The 16991-nt window shown below is 40.4% G+C and overlaps 1 protein-coding gene and 1 long non-coding RNA gene across 4 annotated transcripts in view; one reads left to right on the top strand and one right to left on the bottom strand.

Moving 5' to 3' along the window:
• LOC121641648 (gastrula zinc finger protein XlCGF57.1-like) overlaps positions 1–16991 on the top strand; it is a 117675-nt gene that overhangs the window by 57660 nt on the left and 43024 nt on the right. The window contains exon 2 of one of the 3 annotated variants that reach the window (XM_041987914.1): positions 4313–6430. In XM_041987914.1, the coding sequence (XP_041843848.1) occupies positions 4657–5937 (1281 nt within the window). In that variant the 5' untranslated portion in view covers positions 4313–4656 and the 3' untranslated portion in view covers positions 5938–6430. Of the gene's footprint in view, positions 1–4312 lie in introns of those variants that run through there. The other 2 variants (XM_041987912.1, XM_041987913.1) reach the window with 2 other exon arrangements.
• LOC121641731 lies at positions 6966–16904 on the bottom strand. Its single transcript, XR_006010787.1, has 2 exons — positions 16871–16904; positions 6966–7035 (listed from the first exon to the last, which is right to left on the bottom strand). It is a non-coding gene; the product is annotated as an uncharacterized LOC121641731 (long non-coding RNA).

The following is a 16991-nucleotide window of genomic DNA, read 5'->3' on the forward strand; positions in this document are numbered from 1 at the left end:
GGGCGGTCCTGCGGTGGAGGTTTTGGTCCGAGAGATCTGTGGCAGCGTTGTATATTGAGGTCAATGTCAGGGAGTGACAGTTCTGTTTTAATGAGCTTCTCCAAAAACTCACAAGCGTTTAGGTCCCTCTTCTCCTCGGGGATCCCGAAGATTCTGAGGTTATTTCTGCGTGAGCGTGTTTCCAGGTCCACCAGCTTGGACTGAATGCGTTCTTGATCCTGCAGAGTTTGTAGAAGCACCTCCTTGGCACCGCTGTTCCACTCCTCTATCTCTGCCACTCTCTTCTCCACATCATCCATCCTCACTTCAGTGTTTTTCAGGCCGTCCCCGATCACACTCAATTTCTGGGCTAACTTCTTCCTGTAAAGTTTCTGATTTCTTCCTTCACATCTCGTCTCATTGTCTCACACAGGCTCGTTATAGGTCTTTCTTCAAGTCTTTTTGTCCTGCTGGTATTTTTGTGTCTAAGCTCGTCTTTCTATCTCTGCCTGTCCCTTTCCATATTATTTGTCAGCTGCGATCCAGCTGGCTGCTTGAATTCAGGGTTACTGCTCTGAATTTCTCCAGCATTAGATACCGAGTTTCAGCGCATTCTTACATCCAGGATGAGTCTGTCGAGGTAAATCTGATTAACATACAACAAATCAGAACATTAAGTTTAAGTCATTTAGGAGATGCTTTTCATACAGGAGACAAAACAGTTGTATTTTAAAAATTGGATTCAAATACTATAGCACTATGTTGCAGAGCTCATCATTACAAATAGGTCATTACATTCTTCTGTAATCTGTACGAACGTCTTGTATCTTTCGTGGAAGTTCTTGCTTCTCTTAGAGAACCACCTCGCCATCAAGCCCCTCTTCATCTACACAACAGTGGTTCAGACTTAGCCACCCACTGACTCACTGATTTAAGGAGTACAGACTTTGTGCTGCAAGATTACCCTATTGCACACCTATGACCATTTATGTGTTTTGCATTTTAATTTCTAGCATATTTAACATTTCCCCTCGCTGATTTTAAAGATGAGGGATGGATTGCAGAAAATTGCAATTTTTTTTCACGATCTTAATTTTATTTTTAGGCTATTCTAAACAACATTATGCTTGTAACATGGCTCAGTGGGTATAGTGGTCGTCTTGTAACCCAGAGTTGCAGGTTCGATCCCGGCCCGTCGAGCTCATGTTGAGGTGTCCCTGAGCCAAGACACCGAACCCCTACTTGCTCCTGATTGGTCACTGGTAGCGCCTTGCATGCAGCTTCAGCCATCAGTGTTGTGAATGTGTGTGTGTGAATGGGTGAATGTGACGTACATGTAAAGCGCTTTGGATAAAAGCGCTATATAAGTACAGACGATTTACCATTATCGTAATTACTCCCCATTTGGACCCTAAGCACAAAAATGTGTATATTGAATTGCATTACAATGTGACAAAATGCACAATAGCGCAGGAAGCTTTCAAGTGGCAACTTTGACATATTATCCATTTCATGTGTATTTTTTTCCTGAACGTTCAAACAACTCCACATTTTTATTGAAATATGTAAAATGCACATCTACATGCATTCTCTGCACTGCTTGAAATGAACAAAACACAGGACCCTTTGCAGCTCATCAAAGTTATGTGTTGAAGTGAAAACAATCCTAGGGCTGCACAATTATGACCAAAATAATAATCACGATTATTTTTGATCAATATTGTAATCACGATTATTAATCACGATTATTCACCGTTGTTTGGAAAAACATGTATTTTTATTTATAAACAAAACTATATGGCAACAATTTTTTGTGAAAAATTAAACTTAAATTAGAATAGATGATAAAAAAATATAATACATTTACCATTCATTTTGAGAAGTTAATGTAAATTATGGGGCTACAAAAGATGCTAAATCAAGAGCCTTTTGGGAGCCAAAAAATCCGGCTCTCTGAAAAGAGCCAAACATCCCATCACTAGTATATACAGTTTAAGGGATGCTACCATGGAGAGGGATGTTGTGAGAAAGGCAAAAATTGAAGAAAAGACAACCTAGAATGTTTTGAACAGCAAAAAAATTATAAAATTTAATTCAATTCAATTTTCTTTATTTTTTAAGTTTAAATTTTTCAAGTGTAATTGTTTTTAATCAGGAGTCTGCAACATGTCACAACACTTTAACTTTTTTAATGTTTATGTCCACACTTTTCATTAATAAACATTAATATCTGACAGTAAGCCAGTGTGGGATCCAGCCAGCAGCAGCTATGTACGTTTAATTTTCAGCCTGCTCATGAAACAGACGCAATCATCTCCTGCTCTGAATGCAGCTGCTGCTGCGTGAGGAACAAGCCTCTACTGAGTGACTTTTGGACGGGGGAGGGTTTGCGCAGCACCCAGTCCTCATTGAAGAGTGAACTATACGCTCTTTCACGTCAGTCTCCAAAAGTCTCCAATATCACCAGAAAAGTCGCTAGATTTTGTCGCTTGTTGTTTTTTTAAAAATAAGTTGCTAGAGGCGATTGACAACTCGCTAATATAGCGACGAAGTTGCTACGTTGGCAACACTGAGTACAACTAAGCTGTCAACTGTAAAAGGGGTGCGCCACTGCGCCCTCGTTATTTAGGCAGCTTAATGAAGCCTTGGCCTTGCGGTCTCGCCCCTGGTGGTTGGCAGAGTTAACAGGTTGAGAATGTATGTGATCAGAGATGCATGCAGCAGAGTCGCATTGTGAATGTAAATATCGTTGACGATCAGGTTCATTTAATTGTAGCCACCAAAATCGTGATCACGATCAAAATCCGATTAATTGTGCAGCCCTAAACAATCCTCATCTTTGTTTACACAGCTGCATCTGCAGCACAGTTTATAAGAGCAAGTTGGAGAAAAGCATTTAATTTCCTACCTGATACCATGAAAAAACCGTTACACGGTAGCAGAGGCCCAGGACATCATGCAAGTCCCCAAACAGATGTGACTGAGCACACCGGTTGGAATCTCAGATAAAATCACAGAGCGCAACACTCACATCCACCAAGTTGAGGTCTTACCTTCGGCACGCGCTGACTAGTCATCCACCAGCTCCAGTGACTCCACAAACGGTGGTGAAGAAGCCACGGAAGACCGTCTTGGAGGTCTAAAAGTGGTAAAATCCAGTGGTCACCCACAAATTCCAACTGCGGTCCTGCCAGCCACCTCTAGCGTATCCGTGGTCAAACCAGCTGCCACCTTATTTTGTGGCGCTCGAGTGGAATCCTCCTGGTACAGGTGATCTTCAAACCAGGATGAGGACTTCTGCGTGGATGAGCAGCTAGATCCGTATAAAGGGCACGGCAATTTTATGCAGTACATGCCATTGAAACCAGCCAGGTATGGCCTGAAAATGTGGGTAGCCTGTGACGTAAAAACATCTTACTGCATTTGAGTTTGTACAACGGCCGATCAGCTGGTGCTGACAAGAGTAACAGTCACAAGTGGCAAGTTTTTCACTTCATTTGCTCCGGCAGAGGAGCTGCTGAAAAACATTATTACCATGGTTGGCTCTAGCAGAATAATTGTGCAAAGCAACTGCAACAACTGCAGAAAACCTCTTTGCAAAAAAACATTACTTCACAGTTTGCCGCTCCTGCCTCCCCTGAACTGTTCTCGTTATGTTGTTGTTATTGTTAAATTAATTTCCAGATGTTGTTTATGGTCTATTTTCTGTTAGCCTTCATGGTGTTATAATGAATGGCTTGACTTGTTACATGGACTGTATAAATTCATTTCTAAGCTAATCTTTAACTTCCGCAAATTAAAAATTTATTAAAAATTCATTAATCATTGATATGGATGATTAGAATTGATCCTGGTTTGAAGAATAAAAAAGTAAAAAGGAAATATAAAATATTTTATATGACTTTTTACATGCTCATTTATGTGTGTTAGGGTGCAAAAGGGGATTTTTTTCAAAGGGGTGCATAAGGGTTAAGTGTGTGGGCAACACAGCACAGTTTACCTAATTGCAGGCGCTTAATAGTCATATTTATAATGGCAGCATTATCTGCAGTGATTGCTACTATTTTTTGAGAAACTCTGACAGAACACCACTGATTTTCTCTGCCACAATACAACCCATTTGTGCTTTGTACACAGCTTTTGTTTTTAGCACTTTATGCTGCATTTTGCCCTCCACTATTTAGTGTGCTGTGCTACGCCAGCCATCACATGAGAGTGCAACAGATCAGATGTCAGACAGTACCTAAGGAAAGATGAGGGTCACCATGTTCTGTCAATGGATCTACACATGGTCAGATGGAGAAATGAACAGAGATTTTTGTTTGTTTTTCAGTGTTATCTGCAGATGCCTACAACTGTTGGTGGTAGAAGAAGGGGTTCCCTGCAAATGTGGTCTTGACAAGCAGGACGTGGAGCATCTCTCCATAAAACAGGAACCTCAGGATCTGTGGCCCAATCAGGATAAGTGATGGAAGATGGAATGACGACAGGGCACATAGGTCAGGTGTAAACAGTGACGTGGAGTGTAACACTGCCAGAAAATCCCTCAGCTGCTCTGAATGTGGTGAAGAGTTTCACCACCAACGATCTCTCTAGAGACATTTAACAAAGACGCCTTTATTTATTTAAACCATACAAGATGTTTTAAAGTGACACATGTAAAAACTGTTAAATTTAATGTTTATGTCAACATCAAAAATCTGTGGTAAAATGACTGAATGTGGACAAAGATTTAGTCAAAAGACAAACTTAGACCGACACATGAGAAACCACACAGGAGACAAACCATTCAGCTGTGATGAGTGTGGACAAAGATTTAGTCGCAAGACACACTTAAACCAACACATGAGAATTCACACAGGAGAAAAACCATTCAGCTGTGATGAGTGTGGACAAAGATTTAGTCGCAAGACAAACTTAAACCAACACATGAGAATTCACACAGGAGACAAACCATTCAGCTGTGATGAATGTGGACAAAGATTTAGTCAACAGACACACTTAAACAGACACATGAGAATTCACACAGGAGACAAACCATTCAGCTGTGATGAATGTGGACAAAGATTTAGTCACAAGACACACTTAAACCAACACATGAGAATTCACACAGGAGACAAACCATTCAACTGTGATGAATGTGGACAAAGATTTAGTCAACAGACACACTTAAACAGACACATGAGAGTTCACACAGGAGACAAACCATTCAGCTGTGATGAATGTGGACAAAGATTTAGTCAAAAGACAAGCTTAAACCGACACATGAGAATCCACACAGGAGACAAACCATTTAGCTGTGATGAATGTGGACAAAGATTTAGTCAAAAGACAAGCTTAAACCGACACATGAGAATCCACACAGGAGACAAACCATTCAGCTGTGATGAATGTGGACAAAGATTTAGTCACAAGACAAGCTTAAACCAACACATGAGAATCCACACAGGAGACGAACCATTCAGCTGTGATGAATGTGGACAAAGATTTAGTCACAAGACACACTTAAACAGACACATGAGAGTTCACACAGGAGACAAACCATTCAGCTGTGATGAATGTGGACAAAGATTTAGTCAAAAGACAAGCTTAAACCAACACATGAGAATCCACACAGGAGACAAACCATTTAGCTGTGATGAATGTGGACAAAGATTTAGTCAAAAGTCAAGCTTAAACCAACACATGAGAATCCACACAGGAGACAAACCATTCAGCTGTGATGAATGTGGACAACGATTTAGTCAAAAGACAAGCTTAAACAAACACATGAGAATCCACACAGGAGACAAACCATTCAGCTGTGATGAATGTGGACAAAGATTTAGTCAAAAGTCAAGCTTAAACCAACACATGAGAATCCACACAGGACAGAGACCGTTTCCTTGTGAGGTTTGTGGCGAATTATTTAGATGGCGTGTCTCTTTAAAAGGACACTTGCGTGTCCACACAAAATAGAAACGACGCAAAGTGCAAAATTTTGCTACTAATATGTAAACAATGTTGTTTACAGTGTAAATATGAGCTGGTTAGAGGAACTTCAAGGGGGTATTCTACGGTGGTGATACACTGTGGTGTCTCTTCAGTACCCACCATTGACCTTGACTTGAAAATTACCTGGTCATGCCTAGGGCAAAATGTGCCTCATCAGATTTTATTGTCTTTTTTTAGTAGTTGAAATCTGTTGTTCATTCATTGCCCATTGGTACCTTCACAAATTTGTCCATATTTTGCTAGCAGCTAAGATCCTAATCTCGATGAGCTCGCAAGACAGGTGAAGAGTTGTTATGATGCAAAAACACAAATTAATAACTTAGATCCTTACAAGCTGAATGATGAATGACGTTCAGGTTTAGGTGTTTCCACCTGTTCAGTCTCAGACATCTGTGTTTATCTGGTGTTTGGACGTTCTGTCAAGAATTTAAAAATTACTGATGATTAAATGCTCCTGCAGCCATTTCACAAAGGGAAGGAAGAGGACCGAGTCTAGAAATATTCGGCTGCAACAACATCGCCTCTCGCCTGCCTAACTTGGTTAGGCTCTAGCCCCACAAACTGGTATAGAACATGGATGGCAGTATGGGCGATATAATGTGTTGTTGTTCACCTGAGGGTTGTATTTACTTATAAGCCTGGTACACACATAACAATATTTGGGCTGTTTTTGTCCTGATTTTGCCTCTTCCCAACCTTGGACGGCAAACGCCCAATCATCGTGTGATTTCCCTGTCCAGTCATAATATGGTCTGTGGTGTGTTATGAGCCGATTTGTCCCGATAATCTGCTCCGATATGGGTCATAGCCACAGTTGGGAACATTGAACATGTTTCATATTTCAGTGCCGATTTCTGAAGAACACCGACGACTCGTGCATTGTGACTGTGTGGGGGGTGACGTGGCACGGAATGTGGCCAATCAGAGCAAGCTGGCTGGGGAGCAAGGAAGTCAACAAAGTCCGTGTTCACGCCGTCTCCAGTCTGATATTGTTTTTAGTTCTGCCTTTTTCTGTTAACAATGGTCCCAAGACCTCCATCATTCCCCCGTCCTATATATTCCCTTCTTTCCGATTGTTACCATGTTACTTCTTCTTTGCCTTGTGCCATTTGTTGCCATGCTTCTTTTTCTACGTTTTTTGCTGGTTGTTGATGTTCTTCTACGTTTTTTGCCGGTTGTTGCTATGGTTCTTCTTCTACGTTTTTTTTGCCAGTTGTTGGTATGGTTCTTCTTCTGCAATTTTTGCTGGTTGTTGATATGGTTCTTCTTCTACATTTTTTGCCGGTTGTTGATGTGGTTCTTCTACGTTTTTTGCCGGTTGTTGATATGGTTCTTCTTCTGCGTCTTTTTTAGTTCTGCCTTTTTCTGTTAACGATACTCCCAAGACCTTCATCATTCCCCCGTCCTGTATATCCCCTTCCATGCTGTGTTATGGTCTTCTGATTGTTACCATGTTTATTCTTCTTTGCTTTGTGCCAGTTATTGCCATGCTTCTTTTTCTACGTTTTTTACCGGTTGTTGATGTGGTTCTTCTACTTTTTTGCCGGTTGTTGATGTGGTTCATCTACGTTTTTTGCCGGTTGTTGCTATGGTTCTTCTTCTACGTTTTTTGCCAGTTGTTGGTATGGTTCTTCTTCTACATTTTTCGCCGGTTGTTGATGTGGTTCTTCTACGTTTTCTGCCGGTTGTTGATATGGTTCTTCTTCTACATTTTTTCCGGTTGTTGATAGGGTTCTTCTACGGTTTTTGCCAGTTTTTGCTATGGTTCTTCTTCTATGTTTTTTGCCGGTTGTTTGCTATGGTTCTTCTTCTTCGTTTTTTGCCGGTTGTTGCTATGATTCTTCTTCTACGTTTTTTGCCGGTTGTTGCTATGGTTCTTCTTCTACATTTTTTTCCGGTTGTTGATGTGGTTCTTCTATGTTTTTTCCGGTTGTTGATATGGTACTTCTTTACATTTTTTGCCGGTTGTTGGTGTGGTTCTTCTACGTTTTTTGCCAGTTGTTGCTATGGTTCATCTTCTATGTTTCAATGTTTGACCAGCTCGGAGGACTAGATTGTAGATGAGTTGCTGGACTGCATCGTCGTGTGTGTTCTGTGATTACATTTTCGGAGCACACAACGCAGTACGATCAAAACTGACTTTTTTATCTCCACTTGTGAGGTCTTGACCAGATAAAAGATTTCCTATGATTAAAAAAATCATTGTGTGTACCAGGCTTTAGAGACCTATTTGAAGACTAGATATTTCTTCACTATATTCTGATACATAAAAATGTATTATTTAAGAGGGACATGTTTTTTTAGCTTTCATGAATATAGATTATTTCTTGTAAAGACAAGGTTTTTTTATAAGGATCTTTCAGATAATTTGCTAACAAAATGCCTTATCTAAATACTTTCCACATTGTATGATTTTATCAGTGTAATTGTATATTATGAGATTACTGTAACCTGCTGCAAGAAGCAGACTTCTTCATTTAATCCTTCTCATAAGATTTATAACTTTAGGTGGTTAGTTCTTTTTTTTTTTTTATTTTGTTTTTTTTTTTTGTTTTAAATATATCCAGAAACTCATTACTTTTTTTCTTTAACTTCTAAATCATTTAATTTTTTATAAGTTAATGGAAAACATAATACTTGGATGTCAGAATTTGACTGTAGTGTTTAGATTATTCTCCCTGTAATAGTAGCCACGAGCAGAGTGTATTCATGTGTGTTAACTGTATTCATGTGTACGTGTATGTCCTACGTCATATATCTCAATAAAAGATGTCAGAGTTTTCTGAGATCTGACTGACTGTTAATGGTCCCTGACTCGTCCTTATATGAGGGTAATCAAGAAATTTAGGTCAAACAAGGAGCCTTTTGGATATGGGGCTCCCCTTGAATCTTAAATGTTCTTTTATTATTATTTTAAAATATGCTTTTCCTTATAACAGGAATGGAGAAACATATCAAAATAGGTGGATAGAGGAGAATTAGAAAGAGAAAAGATGGAGAAAAGAAGAACAAAACTAAAGGTAGAAAACAAACTGCAATCCAAGCTAAACAGATAAACTAAACAGCCTGGAATGAAACAGTAAACATCCTGAAGGCTTCTAAAGCCCTGTTTCCATCATCTGGTCCGGACACATTTCCACAGAAACTGGGACGGGTACCCTAATATCCGACCCGACCCGTTTTACTTTTTCTTGCCCTTCCGTTGGAGCACCAATCCAACCGACCTGACACGAAAGGGTGGAGTTTTACACACTGCAATCTGTTGGTCAGTTCAGGAAAACCTGACAAAAACAACAAAGCAGGAATGGCTTCTTGTTTAGAGCAACATATTTTCTTTGTTGATTAAATCTCCATTTAAAATTGAATTACAAAGCACTGCTAAGAAGAAAAAACACAAACTGTTGGATGATCACCAATCTCCTCCTTTGTTTCTGTGTGGTGTTTTGATTCTATTCTAATTAAGGTGCTGCGATGGCTCGACGTAGCTTAAGGCATCTACAACTATCCAACTGATATTTCACCTCTTAGTAAAGGTTATGGTTGGCTTTGGAAATGCAGCGAGGTGAGTTTCCAAACATATCCACACCCTAACCAGTCCAACCCGACTTGCACCCATTGGTAGAAATCAGCCTTACGAGAACACAACAGACAATCTATAGGGGTACCTGTGAGAAGAAAAACCAGGAACTGCAACGAACACAAGTATATGTGTGGGTGTCAGCATGTGTCTGTATGTAGGTGTGTGTACTAAGCATTAGGGGTGAGTTGTGTTGAGTGCTTATGTAAATGCAACCGCACTACCTCCAAGGATCAGAGGCAGACCGAGAGGGCCCAAGCCTCGGTCAACCAGCAGCCACCACAGAGCAGAACTGAGACAGACCACTGCAGCAATGGTGGACAGTTCCCCAACACCAGGGCCCAGCCTTCACCACCCAGCCCATGCTGGGGCACCCCCAGGTCACCGAGTAGGCACAGTGTGGAGAGTGCAGTAATATTACACTTTAACCATGTTGCAAGGTCTTCACATACCTGAAGCAAAAAACATCTGAACAGGTGCCACACGCTTCCAACATCTGCTGATCGATGGTACCATAGGCTCGTTTGCTCAGCTAAAAGAGAAGTTTAACCTTTCTGATTCAGACTTCTTTCGGTGTCTTCAGATTCGACATTTTCTCAATTCTCAATTGCCAATAATTTCAGTTACTACAGAGACCACCACAGTGGACAAAATCCTGTCCTTAAACCCATCCAGTAAAGGCCTTATTTCTAAACTATACAACATTATGTTAGATCTTACCAGTCCTTCAGGGGACAGATTCAGGAGGGCCTGGGAGGACGACCTGGGCCTCACCATAACTGATGATGTCTGGGACTCTGCTCTTAGATTGGTTGACTCCTCTTCTCTTTGCGCTCGCCACCGGTTAATCCAGTTCAAGGTTGTCCACCGGGCTCATATCTCCAAGGCCAAGCTGTCCTTCATGTACCCTGAAATTAGTCCACTATGCTCCAGATGTAATGTTGTAGAAGCTACTCTCAGCCACATGTTCTGGTCTTGTCCACAGTTAAGTAACTATTGGGGAGATGTCTTCAGTACACTATCTAAGGTCTTTGCCACTAGGCTGAAACCAAACCCTGTTGTTGCCCTTTTTGGGGTTCTGGAGGGTCAAACCCATCTGAGTACTGTCAAAAAACGTTCTATAGCCTTTGTCCTACTTCTGGCACGTCGTGCCATCTTACTTAGATGGAAAGGCGCCTCCCCTTCATCTCACTCACAATGGCTGCAAGATGTTATGTCCTGTCTAAAACTTGAAAAGATAAGATTTTCACTTAAACAATCCCTTGGCACTTTCGAAAAAGTATGGGGTCCTTTTCTGCGTACATATCCGGCTCTAAAATGAGGTACAATTGTAGCAACTTGGCTGCATGATACATAATACAACCCGGGTCCTAGATGTGGTGGAGCGAAGACAGCACTCTGGCAGTGGCAAGGGGTGGGTGGGTTTTTTATTTTTCAGGGCTTTATAATTTTGTTTTTGCTGGGTATTTCATTTTCACATATTTTGTTGCATTTTAAGTTTTGCCTTATCATTGCTGTCAATTCATTGGCTCTCTGGAAACTCTGTTCTGTAGTACAGTGATATATTTGCCCCAGGTCACCGAGTAGGCCCAGTGTGGGGTGTGCAGTAATATTACACTTTAACCACGTTGAAAGGTCTTCACGCACCTGAAGCAAAAGCTTCTAAAAAAAAAAGGCATGCAAGACCATAAAGCATGCAAATAATCATTGGGTGTGTTATTAGTGCAATGTGAGCAGATGTTTGATGGTTCTAAACCCATCTTGAACACTCTGTCCTGTATAGTGGCTTCTGCAAAGAATTTGTATTGTACAAGGCCTAAATTTGAGTTGTCAGTCATTTTGAAGGTATTTAAACACATTTGTGACTAAAAGTTTGGAGTGGAAGTTTGAACTTTTTATAAACTCGGTATCTGGGAAGTTTCTGAACTAATCTTCTGCACATCCACAAATCTTTCATGAAAATACTTAAAACAAAGTAATTTTCCCCTGCTTCACAGATGGATGTTCAACTGATGACCTAGGACCTTCTACTCTCAAAACTTGTTTGTTTTTCCAAGCTGACAAGCTAACATCCACAGGTCTAATATCTCAACCAGGGCAAAGACGAGATCATCTGGTGGGATCCCCCACCAGGACTTGTTTAACTTAACATTCTTGCGGGTAATAAACATTTAAAGGTTTGGCACTTCAGCAGAAGAACACTGCAGAGGACAGACTTTCTTTATCTAAGATACAGTAGAGAACAAAGATTCTGTCAATATTTTAAATATTTTCATATGCTATTGACAAACTATTGGTATTTAGATATGCAGATCATCGTTATGGTACAAGGTTGACAAGTTTGATTCCTTCATGATCTGAAACTTTCCTCACCATTCTTTATAGTTCATTTTAATGACATTTGCTTTGTTTGAATGATGATAATGTTTCTTTAGAATGTATATCAGTATTTTAACAATGACATTTAAGACTAACATTTTATAACATACAGATGTATTAACAAATGTTTGATACTTTTACAAAGGAAATCAGAAAGGAAACACTGAACCAGCCCCCTAGGTCATCTGATCCCAGCACTGCAGAGGCTGCCCATTGGTTGAACACCCTCTTATGGGTGTGGACCACTTCAAAAAACTTACGACAAATGATTCAGATTCAGAGATGAGAACTAAAAAGAGTTCTACGGAGATGCTTCCAAAACCCTCCTGTGTGACGACTCTTGAGCAAGAATTTTCTTCAGAAATGGAAAGAAAGATGCGGCGGAAGAATTACGGTTTTTGCCGTTATGTAAGCTGCATCACTATGGACCACATTAGACCTGCATTTTTTTAATATGCATGAGGAGAGAAGATCCGCCCTACATATGCCTTTTGGTACTAGACTACATTTTGTTCTTTGTTTCTTTACTGTATATCTACTAAAACTCCTGTTTAGTTTTTGTTTTCTCACTTTTTGTACTGATTTTTGATAACTGGTCAATTCAGGCTTTTTCGCTTCAGTACCAGTTTACAAAGTTTCTTTTTTCTTTTTCATAATATTTCATTTATTTGTTTTTGGCTCATCAAAGTTGCACTAGTGATATTTTTTGCCACATCGCAGCAAACCCTTTTCACTATTTCACCATCTCTTGACACCACCGATCCAGCAGCGTCTTGGGACGAGACTGAATGAGCAGCCAGAACCTTCAGACCCAAACCTGTGGACCACCACGTGTGACGAACCTTTTGGCTCCTTTGGAAGTTTGAGTCAGAATGACCACCAACCCAGGCTTTCACCCCTTCACTGGAGGGTCACCACAAAGGTCACAAGTGGGTTGATTTGATCCAAACAGAACCGGACGAGTCCCACCAGCATCATTCTCTGCTTGTCTGCTAAGAAATGGTTGGTTGTCTTAGAAATTCGGTTATAGTAAAGTCATTAGCTTTTCAGTTTAGCTTCTGGCTTGAACACATGAGATTCTTTCTTTTTGTCTTTTTAGGATTCAGAAATCCTTTCCAGCCTTCCTCTTAAACATTAGTTTAAATAACACCACAGGTTAATTAACTATGTTTTCATTTTTCTCCACATATCACATTGCCTTACAATAAGATTCTGGTTTGAACCTCATACTTGCATTTTACAATGTTTGATTCATGTTCTTCCCATTCAACCTTTTGTAAATATCCCTCTGACATTATGCATATTTAGACTGGTTTAATAAATATTCATATTTATTTTAACTGGTCGTGGTATTGTGATTTTTCCCTTAGAATCATGTTATCGGTCCCTTTGAATTTAGAACCCACGTCATTAGTGTCTTAGTACTGATTTAATTTACTTGAATTTATTCGATTAATCTAGTACTATGGTGCTTGCTCTATATCGAGCTATGGTTCATCTAGACTCTAGGTGATTTAGCCATTTTCTAGTCTGTTATGAAATAGTGATGAAAATTTAAAAAAAAAATTTTTTTATTTATTTTATTTTTTGTAGCTTTTAAGCTAATATGTGGTGGTTTTGTCTTTCCAGAGAAATTTAGTGATGTATGAGCCCAATGACTCAAACCAGGTGGAGGAAGGTTTAATGGGAATAAATGAAAATAGATCATTGACTTTAGGTACGATCATCATTTGTATGGTGGCAACCCTTCCCATGAGTGACATGAGTAAGGATCTCCAATGTGTGGGATCATCCTCAACTGTTCTAAGCAGATGGACGTAATTTAGCTTCGTCTGTTCTGACAACTGTTCTGATATTTCCTTGCTGCAAGTACAACCAGGAAAGATCTAATACAGCGAGTATTTCCGATGCTAGTATTGGTATCGGCCCATCCCTAATACATATGTACATGCATACATACATAAAGACATGGAGATACATTGATATGTATACATACTTACATGAAAATACTTATGTACATGTATATACAAACACACACACACACACACAAAGCACATACATCAATACGTGCATGTATTTACATACATGCATACATGTATATACATGCAGCTGTTCTTATTGTTTCTTAAGGTTATTTAATCTTCATTTTAATTCCAGTGCTTTCCTCATGGGGATCCTCCACCCCGGGGATTTTGCCTGCTCCGTCTGGGGGTTGTTGCCGCGGTGATCACCCTTGTCTGGGTGGCTGGGGCCCTGCACTGCACCCTTATGACGGTAGTGTGGGTCCCGGTCTGCCCTGATGGGGGTGGTTGCCCCGGTAGGACATGGGTGGACTGGCTCCTGGTGTGGATGGATCCCCATGATATTGTTTCCTCACAGCAGCATCAGGCCAGATGTTTATTACTTTTAGTATTTTATACCTACATTCAGTTTGGAGACAGAACTTAGTCATGTTTGTACAGAATGGGGCAGTCTGCTCGATGTATGTGTGTGTATGCATGTGTGTGCATATGACTGTGAAAGATTTTAATGCGTGTTTATTTATTGTTATGTAATTCTACTTTGATGTATGTAAAGGCTTGTTTTGTTTTTATTATGCTTCAGCAGAAATATGCATGAATGTTTATCATGTAAAGCACTTTGTGTTGCCTTCGGCACGAAAAGCGCTTTATAAAGTTTGATTGGATTCAAACTTTTAACCCAACAAGAAATCCTTTTCTAACTCATGTTGTGTATATATGCTTTTATGTTTAATTTCTGTTTTCTACTCCATTCTGTTCTGTTCTACAGTCAGACGCTTTTCTCCAAAGCGACTTCAAGACGAGAGTAAGAACACCAGCAGAAACCAACCAGAAGGGACGTCATCATTAAGTGGTACTCAGACTGCTGGGAGTCCAGGTGGACGCAGGTGCTGTCATGTAGCGCTAGAGGAGGACTTTCTTTTTTTCCTTATGATTTCATCACACAACATCATCTTAAGCATAAGTGCACGCATCTTCTTCAGTACTGAGCTGAACCAAAGAGCTGGACAAATCTTTTTAACTCATTCCGATGAGTAAAAGAGTTAAGCTAAGTGTGGAAATGCTCCTTAAACAACTGAGTCTTTAGCTTGCTTTTAAAAGTGGATAAGGACGGCTGAATTCTATACCTTCAGAATTTGTTCAGATCAGTCTATTGGAAACTTGGAAACTCATCTGTTCACCTTGTATTTTTGTGTGTGTTTTTTATTGTAACTGCAGGGATTAAAACTATAAAGACATTAATTTGCTCTTGTTACATCTTATTCAATAAAATCTAAAATCTGGAGCTTTGCTGCTGTTTCATGGCCTTCAGTCAGTTCTGCTTTTATTTGATGAGTTGTGTGAAGCAATGCAGAGACTCACATGTCAAACTGAAAAATGTGACATGATGTGTTTTTCCTAGAAAATGACACCTTCTGATACATTTGTTAAGTTGGGCCAAACATTTGTCCAAAATGGTAAAATCTGATGGAAACGGGAAGAAATAAACAAGGGAAAGAGGAGTTTACCAAGAGAAATAGGATCTAGTTGCCTAAAAATGTAATAACATGTCTTACTTTCCACTTTATCAGCTCCAAATGTTCAACTGTTTAACACAAATTTCTAACCAGCCAATCACACGGCAGCATGTAGCCATGGAGACGTGGTGAAAACGACTTGCTGAAGTTCAACCTGAGCATCAGAATGAGGAAGAAAGAGGATTTAAGAGACTTTGAACGTGGCATCGTTGTTGGTCTGAGTATTTACTGGGATTTCCACCCACAACCATCTCCAGGGTTTCCAGAGATGGTCTGAAGAAGAGAAAACATCCAGAGCAGCAGTTGTCTGGACCAGGATGCAGCAGAAGACACACCGGGTGCCTCCTGCCAGCTAAGAACAGGAAACTGAGGCTACAATTCACACACACTCACCAACACTGGACAATAGAAGGTGGAGAAACGTTGCTGGTCTGATGAGTCTCCATTTCAGCTCCACATTCAGATGCTCGGCTCAGAATCTGCAGGAAACATCATGAAAACATGGATCCATCCTGCCTTGGATCAACGCTTCAGGCTGCTGCTGGTGTGATGGTGGGGGGAGATTTTCTTGTCCCACTTTGGGCCCCTTAGTACCAACGTGGCCTGGTTTAACCAGCACAGCCTACCTGAGTATTGTTGCTGACCATGTCCATCCCTTTATGACCACAGTGGAGCATCTTCTGATGCTACTTCCAGCAGGATAAAGCACCATGTCACAAAGCTCAGATCATCTCCACCTGCTTTCTACAACATGACGATGAGTTCACTGGACTCCAACGGCCTCCACAGCCACCAGATCTCAGTCCAGTAGAGCAGCTTTGGGATGTGGTGGAACAGGAGATTCTCATCATGGATGCAGCCGACAAACCTGCAGCAACTGTGTGATGCTGTCATGTTAATATGGAAAGTGTAAATCACTTTGAATTGTCTTGTACATGAAATGTGCTATACAAATAAATTTGCCTTGCCTTATTTATTTTCCCATAAAATGTATGTGCGCACAGCATGGTGACATCACCGGTGATTGTGGGTGGCACTGTGGGTGTTATTTTTATTAATGGGTATGCTCACCTGTGTCTGGTTTGGGGCCTGAAGCATGGAGGCAGGGTGAGCTTGGGGAGAAATTTTCTATTAACCGTCATCGTTGTCATTGTATATACAATTAACATCATCTAAATGCACTGTTTTATATCCTTGCACATCTGGAACATCATCAAACAAAGTAAGTGGCTGTTTCATGAGATTGTGACATGGATGTAAAACAATAAAGCATCGTGACATGTGAAGTGGTTTAACGTGACGCGTTTTGGATATAAATTTTCAGTTATTAGCCTGCTGCAGCGTGTGGTTAAGGTTAAAGTTTGTGCGCCACAATAATTCCCTTGTCCGATATATCCTCTTACATGCTGGGTGTGGTGTTTTCCGGTTGTTGCCATGGTTCTTCTTCATTTTTTATTACATCACGTTTGGTCAAGTGAGATGTCCGCCTCGGAGGACTAGATTCTAGATCGGTTGCAGGACAGC

Source organism: Melanotaenia boesemani, chromosome 6 (genome assembly GCF_017639745.1).
Source record: "Melanotaenia boesemani isolate fMelBoe1 chromosome 6, fMelBoe1.pri, whole genome shotgun sequence".
Classification (NCBI taxonomy): Eukaryota; Metazoa; Chordata; class Actinopteri; order Atheriniformes; family Melanotaeniidae; genus Melanotaenia; species Melanotaenia boesemani.